The 14,560-nt window shown below is 50.6% G+C and overlaps 1 protein-coding gene across 3 annotated transcripts in view; it reads left to right on the top strand.

The window, feature by feature from the left end:
- Nucleotides 1-14,360, top strand: part of ZNF407 (zinc finger protein 407) — a 383,689-nt gene extending 369,329 nt beyond the window's left edge. For all 3 annotated transcript variants that reach the window (XM_052660331.1, XM_052660332.1, XM_052660333.1), the window contains one exon: nucleotides 13,041-14,360. In XM_052660331.1, coding sequence (XP_052516291.1) covers nucleotides 13,041-14,344 — 1,304 coding nt within the window. In that variant the 3' untranslated portion in view covers nucleotides 14,345-14,360. The remainder of the gene's footprint in view (nucleotides 1-13,040) is intronic.
- Nucleotides 14,361-14,560: the final 200 nt, after the last annotated feature.

The following is a 14,560-nucleotide window of genomic DNA, read 5'->3' as shown; positions in this document are numbered from 1 at the left end:
TCTTGTGGAGGTGGAGGTGCGTCAGATATTTAAGAGAATGTTTATGATTCATAGCTTAACAGGAAAGGACTGACTGTGCTACATCATTTTTTTAAAGGCAGCAATGCAAGGCCAGTGATGTGATGCCGTTTTCTATAGACTGGACAGTGGTGGAGGCCAGGCTACTCAGGTGACCCCAGGAGCACCGGCTTGTCCTGGAATCACAGGGTTCTCTGGCAAGCGGAAGCCAAGAGCATCCGCCTCAGAAAGGCGGATGGGAGCAGAGCCCCTGCAGAGATCTCTGCCCACTCAGCTTGCGCTGCCTCACTCCCCTCTGCCTCGTATCTGGGTGTTCCCAGGGAGCGTTTCATCCTTCTGATACATCTGTTGCATCCACTCATCATCCAGTGGTTAGAAAGTCGAGCCAGTCCACAGCACCCTGATGTCAGCACAGAGGTGGCCTCCCCACCGCCACCCCCCCCCAACACCAGCCAGGACTCAAGATCCACCTTGGCCCAGCCCCTGGGCGGCCCTGCAGAGAACCTGGGCACTGTTGGCCTCTCTTCCTTGGTGTTTTCATGGTGGTTAAGTTAAACCTAATTAGACAGGTTCTCTCCCTTTAGGTCCACGTATTCTTCCACATGTGAAGGTTTAAGCCAAAAAGTCTTATCAGGGTTTACTGTTTTTCCTTCCAAATGCCCCTTGCCCTCTGACTTTCAGTATGTCCAAGCTAAGTTTGGGCCAGATAAGTTGTATTCATGACCGTTTCTTTGTAGATTGAAAAGGAGTGAAGCCTTCTTTACTAATAAGGCTATATCGAAAATTCAAGCAAATTTTGAGCATATCAGAATATTTAGGATGTGTGAAAGTGAAAGTTGCTCAGTCGTGTCCGACCCTTTCCATGGAATTCTCCAGGCCAGAATACTGGAGTGGGTAGCCATTCCCTTCTCCAGGGTATCTTCCTAACCCAGGGATTGAACCCAGGTCTCCCGCATTGCAGGTGGATTCTTTTCCAGTTGAGCCACAAGGGAAGCCCAAGAATACTGGAATGGAATCTTCCATTGCAGCGGATCTTCCCAACCTAGGAATTTAACCAGGGTCTCCTTCATTGCAGGTGGATTCTTTATCAAGTGAGCTATCAGGGAAGCCCCTTTTTATTACCCTGTGTTTTGAATTTATTTATTTATTTATCTACATATATAAATAAATTCAAAAAGTGGGACGATAAAACCAAGAATTGAATGATAAAAGAGTGTTTCTAAGAAAGAACCTAAGCTCAGTGAGGTGAGCTGGCTAAGTTACAATTTAGGGGGTTGCTTGTGTCGTGTAGGGAAAGCTGGTGTGCGTGGTTGACGCATGGTCATTAATTCACGAGCAGGACAGGGTCAGATATAAGAGCAGAGGAAGCCAGCAGTGTTTGATGCAGACAATGGGAGTCACTAGTAAGAGGGAGGCCCAGACGACAGAAGTTACTCAAAGCACCTGGAGGAAAGGAAGGTGAGGCTGGGCTGTCCAGCACCGGGGCCCAGCGCAGGAGGTCGCAGGGCGGCTCCTGAGGGGGTGGGGGTGCCTTGGCCCCTGGGCTGGCACCAGTTAGCACAGCTTCTTAAGGTGCCTTTAATGGAACCTTTCCTAGGAGGTGTTTTCTTTTTCCTTCATTTTATGTCTGTGATTTATCCACCTAACTTCCTGGAATTTCTGTTAAGAATTCCAGATACTCAGTAATACTTTTCAGAGCTCAGTGACTACTAACGGGTGCCGTGGCGCTCTGCAGATGAAGGAAGACAGCAGCTGCTAGGCCAGTAGGGTAACACACAAGCGCAGTAATCAAAGGGACGTGCACAAACCCCGAGATGCATGGTGTCGTTCTCCCGGCTCTGCCCTTTGGCAGTTCAGCTCTGAGTTTCTCTCAGCCGGCAAATGAGGAATTAATTCAGTACTGTCATTCTGATTGTCTTGCGACTCCGAGAAAGAGTGGGACATTTCTGTTCAGGAAAATACTTGACGGCATTTAATAATAAATAGGAGTGAAGGAAAGCATATGAATGTCCTTTTCCTGTGAGCATCATTCCAAGTTTTGAATACCTCATTTTCCTCCTTCCTGTTTGTGAAGCCGCTCATCGTGTTGTGTTCCGATTAATGCCACATGTGAGGGTTCATGACTCAGTGCTCGTGTGCTCCGAGGTTGTGTCCTCGTGGCAGTCGTGGAACTAGAACGACACGTGTCCGGGTTTATCTGCAGCGGGGTGAGGTCTGCGCCCCTGTCCTGTGCTCAGTCCAGTTACCACCCCTGTGACTCTCAGTGTGGGGGCTAAATTTCATGGTGTTCCTGGTGATACGTTACCTATCGAAGAGCTGCTTCTAGTCTCAACGGTGTTTCTGACATTTCACATGGTTGATGACCTTCTTCTTACTTGCTTTCTGAGACCCACAGTCTTGACCACCTAGTCATCGCCTCTGACTCTAGCTTTTCTGTGCTTATCAGGGTCTCCTTGGTCTCTCTCCCTAACTGTGATCTCCTTTCAGCCTAGCACACACTGCCTGGGGGAGGTCTCCCCTCGTTATCATGGACTCCACCTCCATGCTGGTAGCCACCAAGCATGCAGTTTCCAACCAAGCCCAGCCCTTCTGTTGGCCCAAAGCATAATGCCGGAAAGAATCAACTAGCTACTTCCTGGTTCTCCCATGGGACTCCAGTTCTCAGCTTGACTTCTAAATTGAGAGCTGCACTCATGAGCTGATGCGGGAATCCTTGACATTTTCTGCCTTTAAAAAAGTCAACGGGGGTATTTTCATACATTTTCATAATTACGTTTAAAATGTTTGCTTTGTTTTGAAATGACAAGATAAGAGAGCCTGCTATTTGCAAGCACTTATTTGCAAATAATATATTTTGCTTGTGCACAGTCATTATTCTTGAAGAATTAAATTGATATGTTTTCTTTCCCTTTGGGATATGATATTACATGTATATGGGTGTAATAGGTTCCCTTTTTAATTGGCTTTTAAAGTATCTAGAGATATTTTTATGCGCTACATAAGAATCTGGATCCAGATTCCAGATCATTGTGAAGGTCCACTTGAGGTGGATTTGCAGAATCCCCAACACAGCACTTCCTGCTTGACTTACGTTTCAGTGATCAAGTCTCATATGCTGCTGGCACTCAGAGCTACTGAGGTTTCAGCTGCTGGTGTTTCAGTGTTGTAATTTGTAAGTTTATTTTCATTCATTCCATTCATTTAAAAGCAAGGGTTCAGGCCTCCAAGTTTGGACTTTGTTTGATACTTTCAAATGAGTAGTTAGCCTTGATTATCCCAGGCATGTGGATACCCTGCAATTTTAACAGAGGAGTTTAACTTGGGTATTTAGGAAGACATTCAAAATAAAGATGGTAGAATTCACTGGTTCAGAAGAAAATACATTGTCATCATTCACGCTGACCAGCAGTCTCCCCACCCCGACCCCACCTCTGTCCTGTGCTCACTGCAGAGAAGGCCGCATGCTGGACCGGCCTCAGAGCAGGGCAGCATCCGTCGCCCCCCAAAATCAGTCTGGTGGACCCCAGAAAGGGCAGATCTATGGCCCCTGCTCACTCGTATGTTCGCAGCCTCAAGTCAGAGCCTGCTGAGCCTCAAGTCTGAGCTGGGTGGCCGGGTCCTCACTGTGAACTTGCCCCAGTGCCGGCCGCCCACAGCCGGGCACCGTGTCCCCGTTTCTCGGTCCCCAGACTCAGGGTGTCTGCGGTCCTCAGACCCACCCTCGGGAGCAGGTGGGCTCCACCCAGTACCCACTCAGTGGATGCTCAGGGCCCTCACACACAGGAAAAGTAGCAGCCATGTACCCAGAATGGATGATTGATTGACTACATGGAGAAGAAGCTCACATTGTTTAAAGTCTACACCAGCAGCTGCCACTGCTCGCCTGTGAGCAGATGTTAGGCCTCCAAAAGCCTGGCTGATAATTAAAATACTAACAGTGAGCCTTGCCCAGCTGAAGGTTCTGCCTACTGTAAATTCGGTTTTAATGGGGCCTCTGTGCTGTGACTGCGGAGCAGTTTGCCTTCTACCTTCATACACAAGTGTCTGCAGTGGAGACAGTCATGCACTTCCTCTCACCTCCTCAGGAGAGACAGGAAGATACTTTGAAACACAGGCAGTTGGAACATGCCTACAAAAATGAACGTGATCTTTTCACTGGGTTGGTTTGCCAGAAACACACAGGAGGCCAGTTTTATCTGCCGTTGGCCTGTGAACTCAGCCAACGCCATTGACTGGACTTCTTCTTTGCGTGATTTTACCTTCTAAGTGCGTGTAACGGTTACAGCTTCTGAAAAGGAGGCCTTGTCTCCTAATAGTGTGTTATCTCTACGGGGAGTTTTACAAAACGCTCAGGAAAAGGGCGTTGGGCTTCCTAATTTTCTGAGGCCGTGACTCCAGAAAGAATGGCAGTGCTAGTCTGAGTTGATGTCTTTAAGTCAAACAGAGACAGCCTTGCAGTAAGCAGATAGGGCTGCTGTTCCTCTGGAGTCTTCGAAGGCCTTCAGAAGTGCCACCAGCCTAAAATCCCCCCGCTTGTTCAAGGCCTGAGCTCCAAGTGCAAGGGTGTGGCACGTGGCTTATCTTTCATCAGTGGACCACGAGCACACATGAGCGAGGTCAGAGGCTCGGGGTGGAGGGCTGGATGCCAGGGCTCCCGAGGAACCACACGTGTGTCCCAGGCAGGCTCCCCGCAGCAGCCAGGCCTGCCCCGACCCCCAGAACGCATGTGGGATGCCAAGGCCACAACCCTGGGCAGCCCCCTCCCTCCCAGGTTGTTCAAGACGTCTGAGCACTTTCTGCCAGGAAGCCCAGTTGGCGTTAGGAGTGCTCTTGGCAGGTAAAGGCTGAGATCAGAGCACTTCACCTTCTGACTTTAGTCCCATTTCATCCCCCTTGTGAATCATGATGATACACTTCTGCCCCATGGGCCAGACCTCCAAAGTTTTGGGGTCCCGTCCTGAGGGATCCACACCCCCCGCGGCCTCAGCAGCAGGGAAACAGTTACCATGCCCGCCTGCCACGTCCGGCTCTGAAGCAACCGTCTTCCTGAGGGAGGTTTGCCTGCATGACCCCCATTAGATCTCCAAGCAGCCAGTGATCGTCTGTACCTAAGGGTCTGACACGGTACAGCATCTCTTGGGGTTTGTGACTTTAAAGGTAAAGTACTGTCTTTTATCCTGTCACTCTTCAGTGCCCATGGAAATACCGCGGCCCGTGGAGACGCAAAGCTAGAAAATACCGCGGCCCGTGGAGACGCAAAGCTAGAAAATACCGTGGCCCGTGGAGACGCAAAGCTAGAAAATACCGCGGCCCGTGGAGACGCAAAGCTAGAAAATACCGCGGCCCGTGGAGACGCAAAGCTAGAAAATACCGAGGCTCGTGGAGACGCAAAGCTAGAAAATACCGAGGCCCGTGGAGACGCAAAGTTAGAAACCTGTCTGTTCCTGTATTTCCAACTGGAGATAAAACTTATTCATGGTTTTTCCTGAGCATCTTAGAATTTCTTTCACGGGTCTTATATGATTATCTTTGACCACTACTAGGCCTAAGTGTCGTACTAGTGATAACTGAGGGGAAAAGGACTCAGGCTTCTGTTTCTTAAATCTGGGCCCTGCCTTATTGTACATATTCCCTTCAGTTAAACAGGTAGCTTATAAAATTGTGTTTGAACTTAGGTCAAAGCGTCTGTCAGAAAAGATTTGGACTACAGTTAGTTTTTTACAGAATAATAACTTTTCTTTTCTTATCGAATGGCGGCCTTCATGAACTTGAGGACAGAGCAGTGACCTTGACTGTAACTCTGTGACACAGACCTTTGTGTTTATTTGTGGCATAAAGCAGGTACTTACCAGGGTGCCTCTTATTTATCGTGTTGTGGTGTATTTAACACATCCTTAGGGCAGGGCACGCTGGTTTCAGAATGACCAGCACAAGCCTGAGCTCTGAAATACATCCCACCGGTATGGCGGTCACACTAACAAGCATGCCAGCATCTGAAGATAATTTCAATTTTGTGTCTCCAGTAACCTCAGTATTCCTAATCTGTGTGTGAATTTTATTAACGTTGACCAAGATGCATTTCTAACCCTTGAAAATAATGAGACGTAAGGTACCGACCGTCCTTTCTTCTCTCTCCAAAAGAAAAAAGAGAAAGATGGTGAAATTGCCATATTGTCATTTTGGTACATAGCCTGCTGCGATCATGGGCCACCCCATTTTGTGATCGCCTGCCTGCAGGATCGGGTCGGGGTTTCCTGCAGGGAGGCGAGGCTGCGGAGCTTTCTGCGTGGAGGGGACAGGGCCCGGCTCCCTGACTGTGCCTCTTAGACTTCTTCAAGCCGGGCTGCAGGGGGCGCTGCTGGGGCCTTCGTGCAGGATCACCAGCATACCAGTAATTATTATTGTCCAGAAAATGACTCCATTGCAGAGCAGTTACTGATACCGATGTGATTGGCTATACTATTGGTGACTGCCATTATACGAATAATTTATTCCCTGGTTTGAAATTTCTAAAAGGTTATATTTCATTGAATTTTAATTTGTCATTTTTCCAGCTTTCACTTGAGAAAGTTACAAGCTTTTGTGACATTAAAATATGGCTCTAATTTATTAGCATAATCTGTTAATATTGTTTCATTTTAATAGACATTAAATATGATTTCTTAACATTCTTGTTAAAATCACATCTTAAAACTGAAGTTGAGGAAAACCATACGTGGCTTAAGAATCACAGTGTCATATGTGCCTCAGATTTTTCTATGAAAGGCATTACTTTTTTAATTGCATCATAGTTGAGGTGCTTTGATTGTGACAGTGAGGCAGCCTAGCGTTTTCAAGCTTAGTACTCCCAAAATATAAAATGTAACACACACAGTGTCTGAGACATAACCTAGCTCTGTGTAATACCATTGCAGGAGCAGCTTAGAAATTTAAAATAAATGCTGGCTGGTAGCGGCACAGTGGCTCACGTCGGATATTAGCACAGGCTTCCCTGACGCAGCCGACATTTCAGCCGCACAAGTCTTTTTAATGCCATCTTTATCTGCTACACGATGCATGAAATCTACTTTCGGTTTTAGAACTGCTGGTGACCTCTGACCCCTTTATTGGAGACACAATGTGACCTTTCTATTGTCATTGGCTTTCATTCTCCTGAAAATTCCATGAATTTTTATTACAAGTTTTTTTTAAGCCAAGCTGAGTCTTCAACAAATTACTTGACGCAGATGAGATGAAGTTGTTGGAGTGGGTGAGACAAGTTTTACAGCCCGCGCGTGAGCCGTGAGGAGCCCAGCCTCTGTCCTGCGATGTCATACGCCAGTAACTGCTGAGCCTACTATTGGATAAATACATCATTTTATGGAACATTGATTGTTCTATAAACCCAATGGAGTATTATGCTCTATGATCAAACCATTTAGATTGTGTGTAGAGCACAGAAAATGCCATATTCAGGATGGTACTAAAAGTGCCATTTGTGTATTTTATGGATGTCATTACAGGGGAAACTTCTCTCTGTAGGCCCTGTTTACGGCAAAATTTTTTAGTCTGTAATGACATTTTTCATTCACAACGTATGCCTTCAAGAGAGGGGGCCTTGTTTTATTTGTTTCATTCGAGTTTACTGCACAAATTCTGTACATTTTAATTAAATGTAAGCTTAACAAAAGCATAAGGTATTTATTCTATGAGAAAAAATGATGACAGTAACGAAAAACTAACATGTACACAGAAAGGAAGCAGCCAAGTACTAAACCCTAGCTGTGGCTTAGGCCGATGGCAGAGCAGAGCCGCACACACACGGTAGCAGGGGCGGGGGTGAGTCTCCAGCTTGACCCCCCTACCCCGCTCCTGCCTGGCAGGGCTCATGGTCTCCTCGCTGGAGACGTTCCCTTCCAAGGGGACAAGGCAGGAGGGAGTGCGCTCGACAGTGATCTTCTGCAGAAGGGAGCTCATTAAAGAGCAGTTCCCTGAAAACAACGCCTCAGCGCCCCCCCACACACAAGCCCCCCCAAAGAAAATTCTTTTTATTTCAACTGAGTTGTAAACTTTCAATGCATTTAGCTATGAGAAGGCAGTAAAATCCTTCTGTCCTTATGAAAGGAAACGGGCAGTGAGTTGGGAATCTCATAAACAGGCCCATCTCGCCTGCATTTGCACCTTCTACATAAATCTTCTTTCTGTCCTATTGGAAGCAGATCCAGAAAGAGCTGGTTTAGACCCTACTGATTAGCTACAACCAGCATACTGAAACCGGATGCTGTCTTTGATAAATGCCAAGTGAAATACAAATATTATGTGGAGTATCCATGCTTTGTTAAAGATATGTGTGCAGTTTTGAAGCAGTAACGTGACTAAGCAGTTGTGGGTAAAATTGGCACAGACTCGCTGTGTTCCAGATACTGTGTCCATTGGGCCATTTGCATTGGTGAGCTTTACAGTTCATATTTACTCCAAAGATCTCAAAAATTGAAGTTGATGTGCCCAGTAAATTCTTGTTCATAGCCGGGTTAGAATGTAAAGTTACAGAAGAGATTCACATTAGTTTAAATGACACTTGAACTTCTACACAGCTCAACATTAATTCATTATGGACGAAATGGAAGAATCTTCCGTGGGTGAATCTTTTCCAATCTGATTGAGGCTGTTACATTTTATAGGTGCTATTTTTCAAAGCAGTACTGACAGCACTCGAAGTTATTAAATTGCTGAATCAAAGCTGGACCTGCGGCCGCATTTATGAACTGTGATGGAGTCGCCAGCTTGCATGGAGCCAAGGTGAAGGTGCTGGTGTTGACGAGCTCCGTCACACTCGTGACAGCAGTATTTACCCACGTAGTTTACTTTAATGGTCTGGAAGTGGCTTAACCCACCTCCAGATTCAAATAAATTCAGTAAGCAGTTCGGAGTAGCATCATTATAAGTGCTTCCCAGGATTCAAAGGATAATTCTGTAACTTCAATCCCGCTGCAGACTAAAGGACCTGCCTGGACGCAAGCATGTAGATTCTCCCTCAGCGAGCATCAAGGATGGGGTACTCGTGTCTTCCAGCTACAGCAGCTCCTCCTTTGTTAATGTCAGGGCACGATTCAGTCATTGAGTCGTGTCCGACTCTTTGTGACCCCATGGACTGTAGCCCGCCAGGCTCCTCTGTCCATGGGATTTCCCAGGCAAGAATACTGGAGTGGGTTGCTATTCCCTTCTCCAAGGCATCTTCTCAACCCAGGATTGAACCCAGGTCTCCTGCACTGCAGGCAGATTCTTTACCACTGAGCCACCAGGGAAGTCCCATCAGGGCAGTAGGTCCTCTTCTCAATCAGTTAGGGATGGGGGAGGGTGATTGGAAGGCTGCTTTCTCTATGTTTTGTATCCATATTTCTTTTTTTCTCCCCCAAATTATAAACAAAATGACCTTGGAATTAAAGAATGGGCAGAAGCCAACTGGATCAGGTTCTGAGTGTGATGAAGACATGTGGAATGTTCCATTCGAAGTAGAAAAGTACAGGGAAGGAGACGGGTCAAAGGGTAGCACAGGAAGAGCTTGGCAAGGACAGGAGACAAAAGATCAGGGGGTCTGCAGTTCAGTTCAGTCACTCAGTCATGTGACTGCAGCACTCCAGGCCTTCCTGTCCATCGCCAACTCCCAGAGCTTGCTCAAATCCATGTCCATTGAGTTGGTGATGCCATCCAACCATCTCATCCTCTGTCATCTCCTTCTCCTCCTGCCTTCAATCTTTCCCAGCATCAGGGCCTTTTCCAATGAGTCAGTTCTTCACATTAGGTGGCCAAAATATTGGAGCTTCAGCATCAGTCCTTCCAATGAATAGTTAGGACTGATTTCCTTTATGATTGACTGGCCTGATCTCCTTGCAGTCCAAGGGACTCTCAAGAGTCTTCTCCAACACCACAGTTCAAAAGCATCAATTCTTTGGTGTTCAGTGGTGTTCAGCTTTCTTTATGGTCCAACTCTCAAATCCATACATGACTACTGGAAAAACCATAGCTTTTACTAGATGGGTCTTTTCTGGCAAAGTAATGACTCAGCTTTTTAATATGCTGTCTAGGCTGGTCATAGCTTTTCTTCCAAGGAGCAAGCGTCTTTTATTTTCATGGCTGCAGTCACCATCTGCAGTGATTTTGGAGCCCAGGAAAATAACGTCTGTCACTGCTTTGTTTCCCCATCTATTTGCCATAAAGTGATGGGACTGGATGCCATGGTCTTCGCTTTTTGAATGTTGCATTTTAAGCCAGCTTTTTCACTCTCCTCTTTCACTTCCATCAAGAGACTCTTTAGTTCCTCTTCGCTTTCTGCCACAAGGGTGGTATCATCTGCAGATCTGAGGTTATTAATTTCTCCCAGCAATCTTGATTACAGCTTGTGCTTCATCCAGCCTGGCATTGCACGTGATGTACTCTGCATATAAGTTAAATAAGAAGGGGGGAGGGTCCTAGCTGGGAGAAAACTGGGTGGAGATGGCGACCCCCACCAGCTGAGACTCAGGCCTACGTGGAGGGGTGGACATGGAACCTGTGGAGCACCCACCCATCGGGCAGGCCTTCTGCTCCTGCACTGAGCCCATTCCTGCCCTCTGAGGAGTGAGTTTAGGAGGATTGACATTCAGAAAATGCCTATGTGATGAGGTTAAAGCACAGGGCACAGGAGCCCCCTCTGATCCTGACCCCGGCCATGGGGAGGCTCCCTCTGGCTTCAGGAGTTAGAGGGATGCAGTGGCCGACTTCCTGAAAATCCTGACCAGTGACCCTTCCCAGCAGCACACTGAATGCCGGGAGGTTGCATTTTGAAAACTTCATACGTGGTTCCCAGTCTGGGGCCATGGCCTGCAGTCTGCCTATGAGTCCAGGTGTCCTCGTGGAGAATATAATTAAACATCTTCTGTGGATCTGGCCTGACTTGCTGTTCCTGCTGAAAGGCAGCCCTTGCCCCCGGGTCTTTGCTTAAAGTGGATTCTGTATTGAAAGAAATGCTTTCTCACAAAAGGGCACCAATGCGGTATGCAAAATAGTTGTCCTATTTTTAAGGGATGTTAGCAACAATAATCAACAATTCTTAATCCTTTTTTCTCCTTTGGTAAGAATGAAGTGTGCTTCTTTTAAAAAGGACCTACATTTAGGGAGAGTGACTTGAAATGTTTTAAATGTGTTTGCCATTGAGATAAGAAAATACTTGAGATCGTTCAGAGCTCATTCTTTCACTTAGAGGGCTTCCCAGGAGGCACTAGTGGTAAAGAACCCACCTGCCAGTTCAGGAGACGGGAGAGTCTTGGGTTCGATCCCTGGGTTGGAAAGATCCCCTGGAGGAGGAAATGCCAACCCACTCCCTATGCTTGCCCAGAGAAGCCCATGGACAGAGGCACCTGGGGGGCTATGGAGTCGCAAAGACTGAAGCAACATAGCACACACTCACTTAGGAGGGAAGGAGGCGATAATGAGAAACTAACAGAATGAGGGACTTGAAGGAGAAAATGGGAGCTCTGTTTAAACAGTCTCTTTTTTATGAAAATGACTGTAGGTTTCGCTCAGCTTTCCCTGTCGAGTTATTAAACAAGCCTCGCCTGTGTCGCAGATGGCCTGGGGGGACCAGTGTCCACGCCCCTGCCGATATCCTCCTCGCTTCTGCGGCCAGAGCCCCCTTTCTGTATCGGGAGGGAGGCCTGAAAGGTGGGCCTGACGCTCTCAGCCCAGCGGCAGCTCAGGGCTGCCCTGCCTTCCCTGGGCAGGCGGTGGGTGTCCACACTGCAGGGACAGGCGCCGTCCACGGGGGCCGCCAGATGCGCCAAGCCCCGCCGCCCGCAGGCGCCCTCTCCCCGGCCCCGCCCACCCTGCACTATCCAGACCCCTGCTTCTGGCACGCGCCCTGGTCCCTTGGGCTGATCTCCTCGTGAAACGATCACAGGGTGCTCACCACGGGGAAGGCAGGGCCAGTATTTACAGCAATAAATGCTGGGCCCCCATCACAGTTCTCCATCAGATGCACTCACTTAACTTTCCTGATTAAAAACACTCAACAAGTATCTTCTCTGCACAGACTGTGGCCCACGTGCCTTAGTGCCTTCTACAGAGGGGGCCCCGACAGCCTGGTCCCAGCCTAGCCTGTGATCCCCGACAGCCGGCCCGGCTACCCCCAGACCCCACCTGTGCTGCCCTGGGTGCTGTCTCCAGGCTCTTCCCACTCAGACCCGGGGGAGAGCTTGGGTGTTCCTGTCCCTTCGGGCAGGCTGTGCGGCTGTCTCTCTGCAACTCTTGCTGAGTGTCCTTCCCCAGAGCCTGAGCGTGGTGGTCCTCTCCATGGTTTGAAGGGTGGCTGCGTCCCAGGTGCTTGGCCAGATGTCACAGCAACACGGTGGGACCTGCTCCGGTTGCCCTGGGGGCTGTGCACGCAGTTTCCGGCCTGTGTGCCGCCCCCGAGCTCCAGACAGCGGAGATTCTGAGTCCGTGCTGGGTGCCCAGCTGCCATGGACTGCTCCTGGCAGGCTGGCCGCCCTGCTCCCAGGCTCAGCACCTGACACGCAGCAGGGGCTCACACGCTCGGGGCCTTAAACTCTCACAGCTGGTGTTTATCAAGGGCAAGTTTATAAATTCAATATGCAAAGCTTTCATTCTTGTTGTCGAATAAACAGATACACTGTAAGCTAATGTTGGGACGTGGAAAAAAGATTTTCCTTTGAGTTAAAAGGAAAATGCTCTTAACACCAGCTACTGGACATCTTATTAGAAATGATCATGACTAAGGAGATGCCTTGTATTCTTTTCGCAGGAACTGGAAAGGGAGCATGGCTCTTGAGATTGTATCTGGACAGTCAGCCAGGGGTGCGGGCATCTTCCCCTCACAGCACAGCCCTGCTCTGTGTTGCTGGGAGCACCCCCGAGGCAGGCAGCTGGGGGATCTGAGTCATGGGTCATGGGGATGCTTCTGTTGAGGTTTTCCAGCTTCATAAGAACTGTCTTACTTCTAATCCTAAAAGTCACTTTTCTAGGCTCTAACTGGCCCCTCTCTCCCCTAGGCATTGTGTCCAAGTCCTATGAATGCCGCCTGAAGGGCCAGGGAGCCACCTTCGTGGAGACAGACAGCCCCTTCACAGCGGCGGCGCTGGCAGAGGAGTCTCCGGTAAAGGACAGGCCGCTTCGGAGCAGCAGGAGGCCAGTGGCTCCGCCGGAGCCAGTCCAGCAGGTCATCATCATCCAGGGCTACGAGGGCGAGTTCGCCCTGGACGCCTCCGTGGAGGAGACGGCTGCAGCCACACTGCAGACGCTGGCCCTAGCCGGCCAGGTGGCCCGCGTGGTGCACATCACCGAGGACGGCCAGGTCATCGCCGCGGGGCAAAGCGGGGCGCATGGGGGCGGCGGGGCTCCCAGCCTGGGCCTGCCGGAGCCGTTGGCCGACGGAGCCACGCAGGTGGTGGTCGTGGGCGGCTCAATGGAAGGGCATGGCGTGGACGAGCCCCTCAGCCCCAGTGGGGCCGTCATTCAGCAGGTGACCAAGCAGGAGATTCTAGACCTGGATGAGGCCAGCGTCACCCCGCCCGACGCGGCCTCGGCCTTGGACGCCCTGCTATGCGCGGTCACCGAGCTGGGAGGGGCGGAGGGCCCGGCGGCGGCAGAGGAGAAGGGCAGGGCCGGGCCCAGGGACGTGCTGGTGCAGCTGCCGGGGCAGGAGGCAGCCACTCCCGCTGCCCCGGAGATCCATGTGTTTCACGACGGGCCGGAAGGCGCGGCCGCCGCGGAGCCGGTGGAGGTGCTGACCCAGCTGGTGCGGCCGGCCGCCGTAATCGCATCGCAGGAGCGCACGCAGGTGGCCTTCAAGAAGGTGGCGCAGGGCATGCTGCAGTTCGCTGTGTGCGACTCGGCCGCGGCCGGCCAGCTGATGAAGGACGGCGTCACGCAGGTCATCGTCAACGAAGAGGGCACGGTGCACATGCTGGCCCGCGAGGGCGCCCAGATCATCATGCAGGAGGCCGAGGCGCGCGGGTCGCACGTGGACCTGGCCGAGGCGGACGGCGAGATCTCGCAGATCATCGTCACCGAGGAGCTGGTGCAGGCCATGGTCCAGGAGTCCGGCGGCGGCTTTCCCGAGGGCGCCACACACTACATCGTGACCGAGCTGCCGCCCGGCGTGCAGGACGAGCCGGCCGTGTTCTCGCACACCGTCATTGAGGCAGCCGGCTCCCAGGAGCTCCTGCAGGCGGGGGCCGTGGTCCCCAGTGGAGCCGAACAGCTGACGAGCATGGTCATCTACACCCAGGAGGGCTCCCCAGCCGCCGCGGTCATCCAGAGCCAAAGAGACAGCAGCGAAGTCCACGAAGCCTGAGCCCGGGGCCCAGCCGCCCGGCGCTGGGCTGAGAGACCAGCACGCGAGGCTGTGTGCCCTGCACCCGGCAGCGAAGCGCGCGTCTGAGGGGCCAGGGAGGGCCCTGCGCCGGCCGCGTGCACGGGGCGCCGGGGACGCGCACGCAGGAGCGCAGCCTGCCGCGGGGCGGAGCGGGGCGGGGCCGCCCGCGGCGAGTCTGGTTTCCGGTTGGTTCTT

This window comes from Budorcas taxicolor, chromosome 22 (genome assembly GCF_023091745.1).
Source record: "Budorcas taxicolor isolate Tak-1 chromosome 22, Takin1.1, whole genome shotgun sequence".
NCBI lineage: Eukaryota > Metazoa > Chordata > Mammalia > Artiodactyla > Bovidae > Budorcas > Budorcas taxicolor.
Note: the sequence above shows the minus strand (reverse complement) of the source record. Positions and strands in the feature narration are given on the sequence as shown.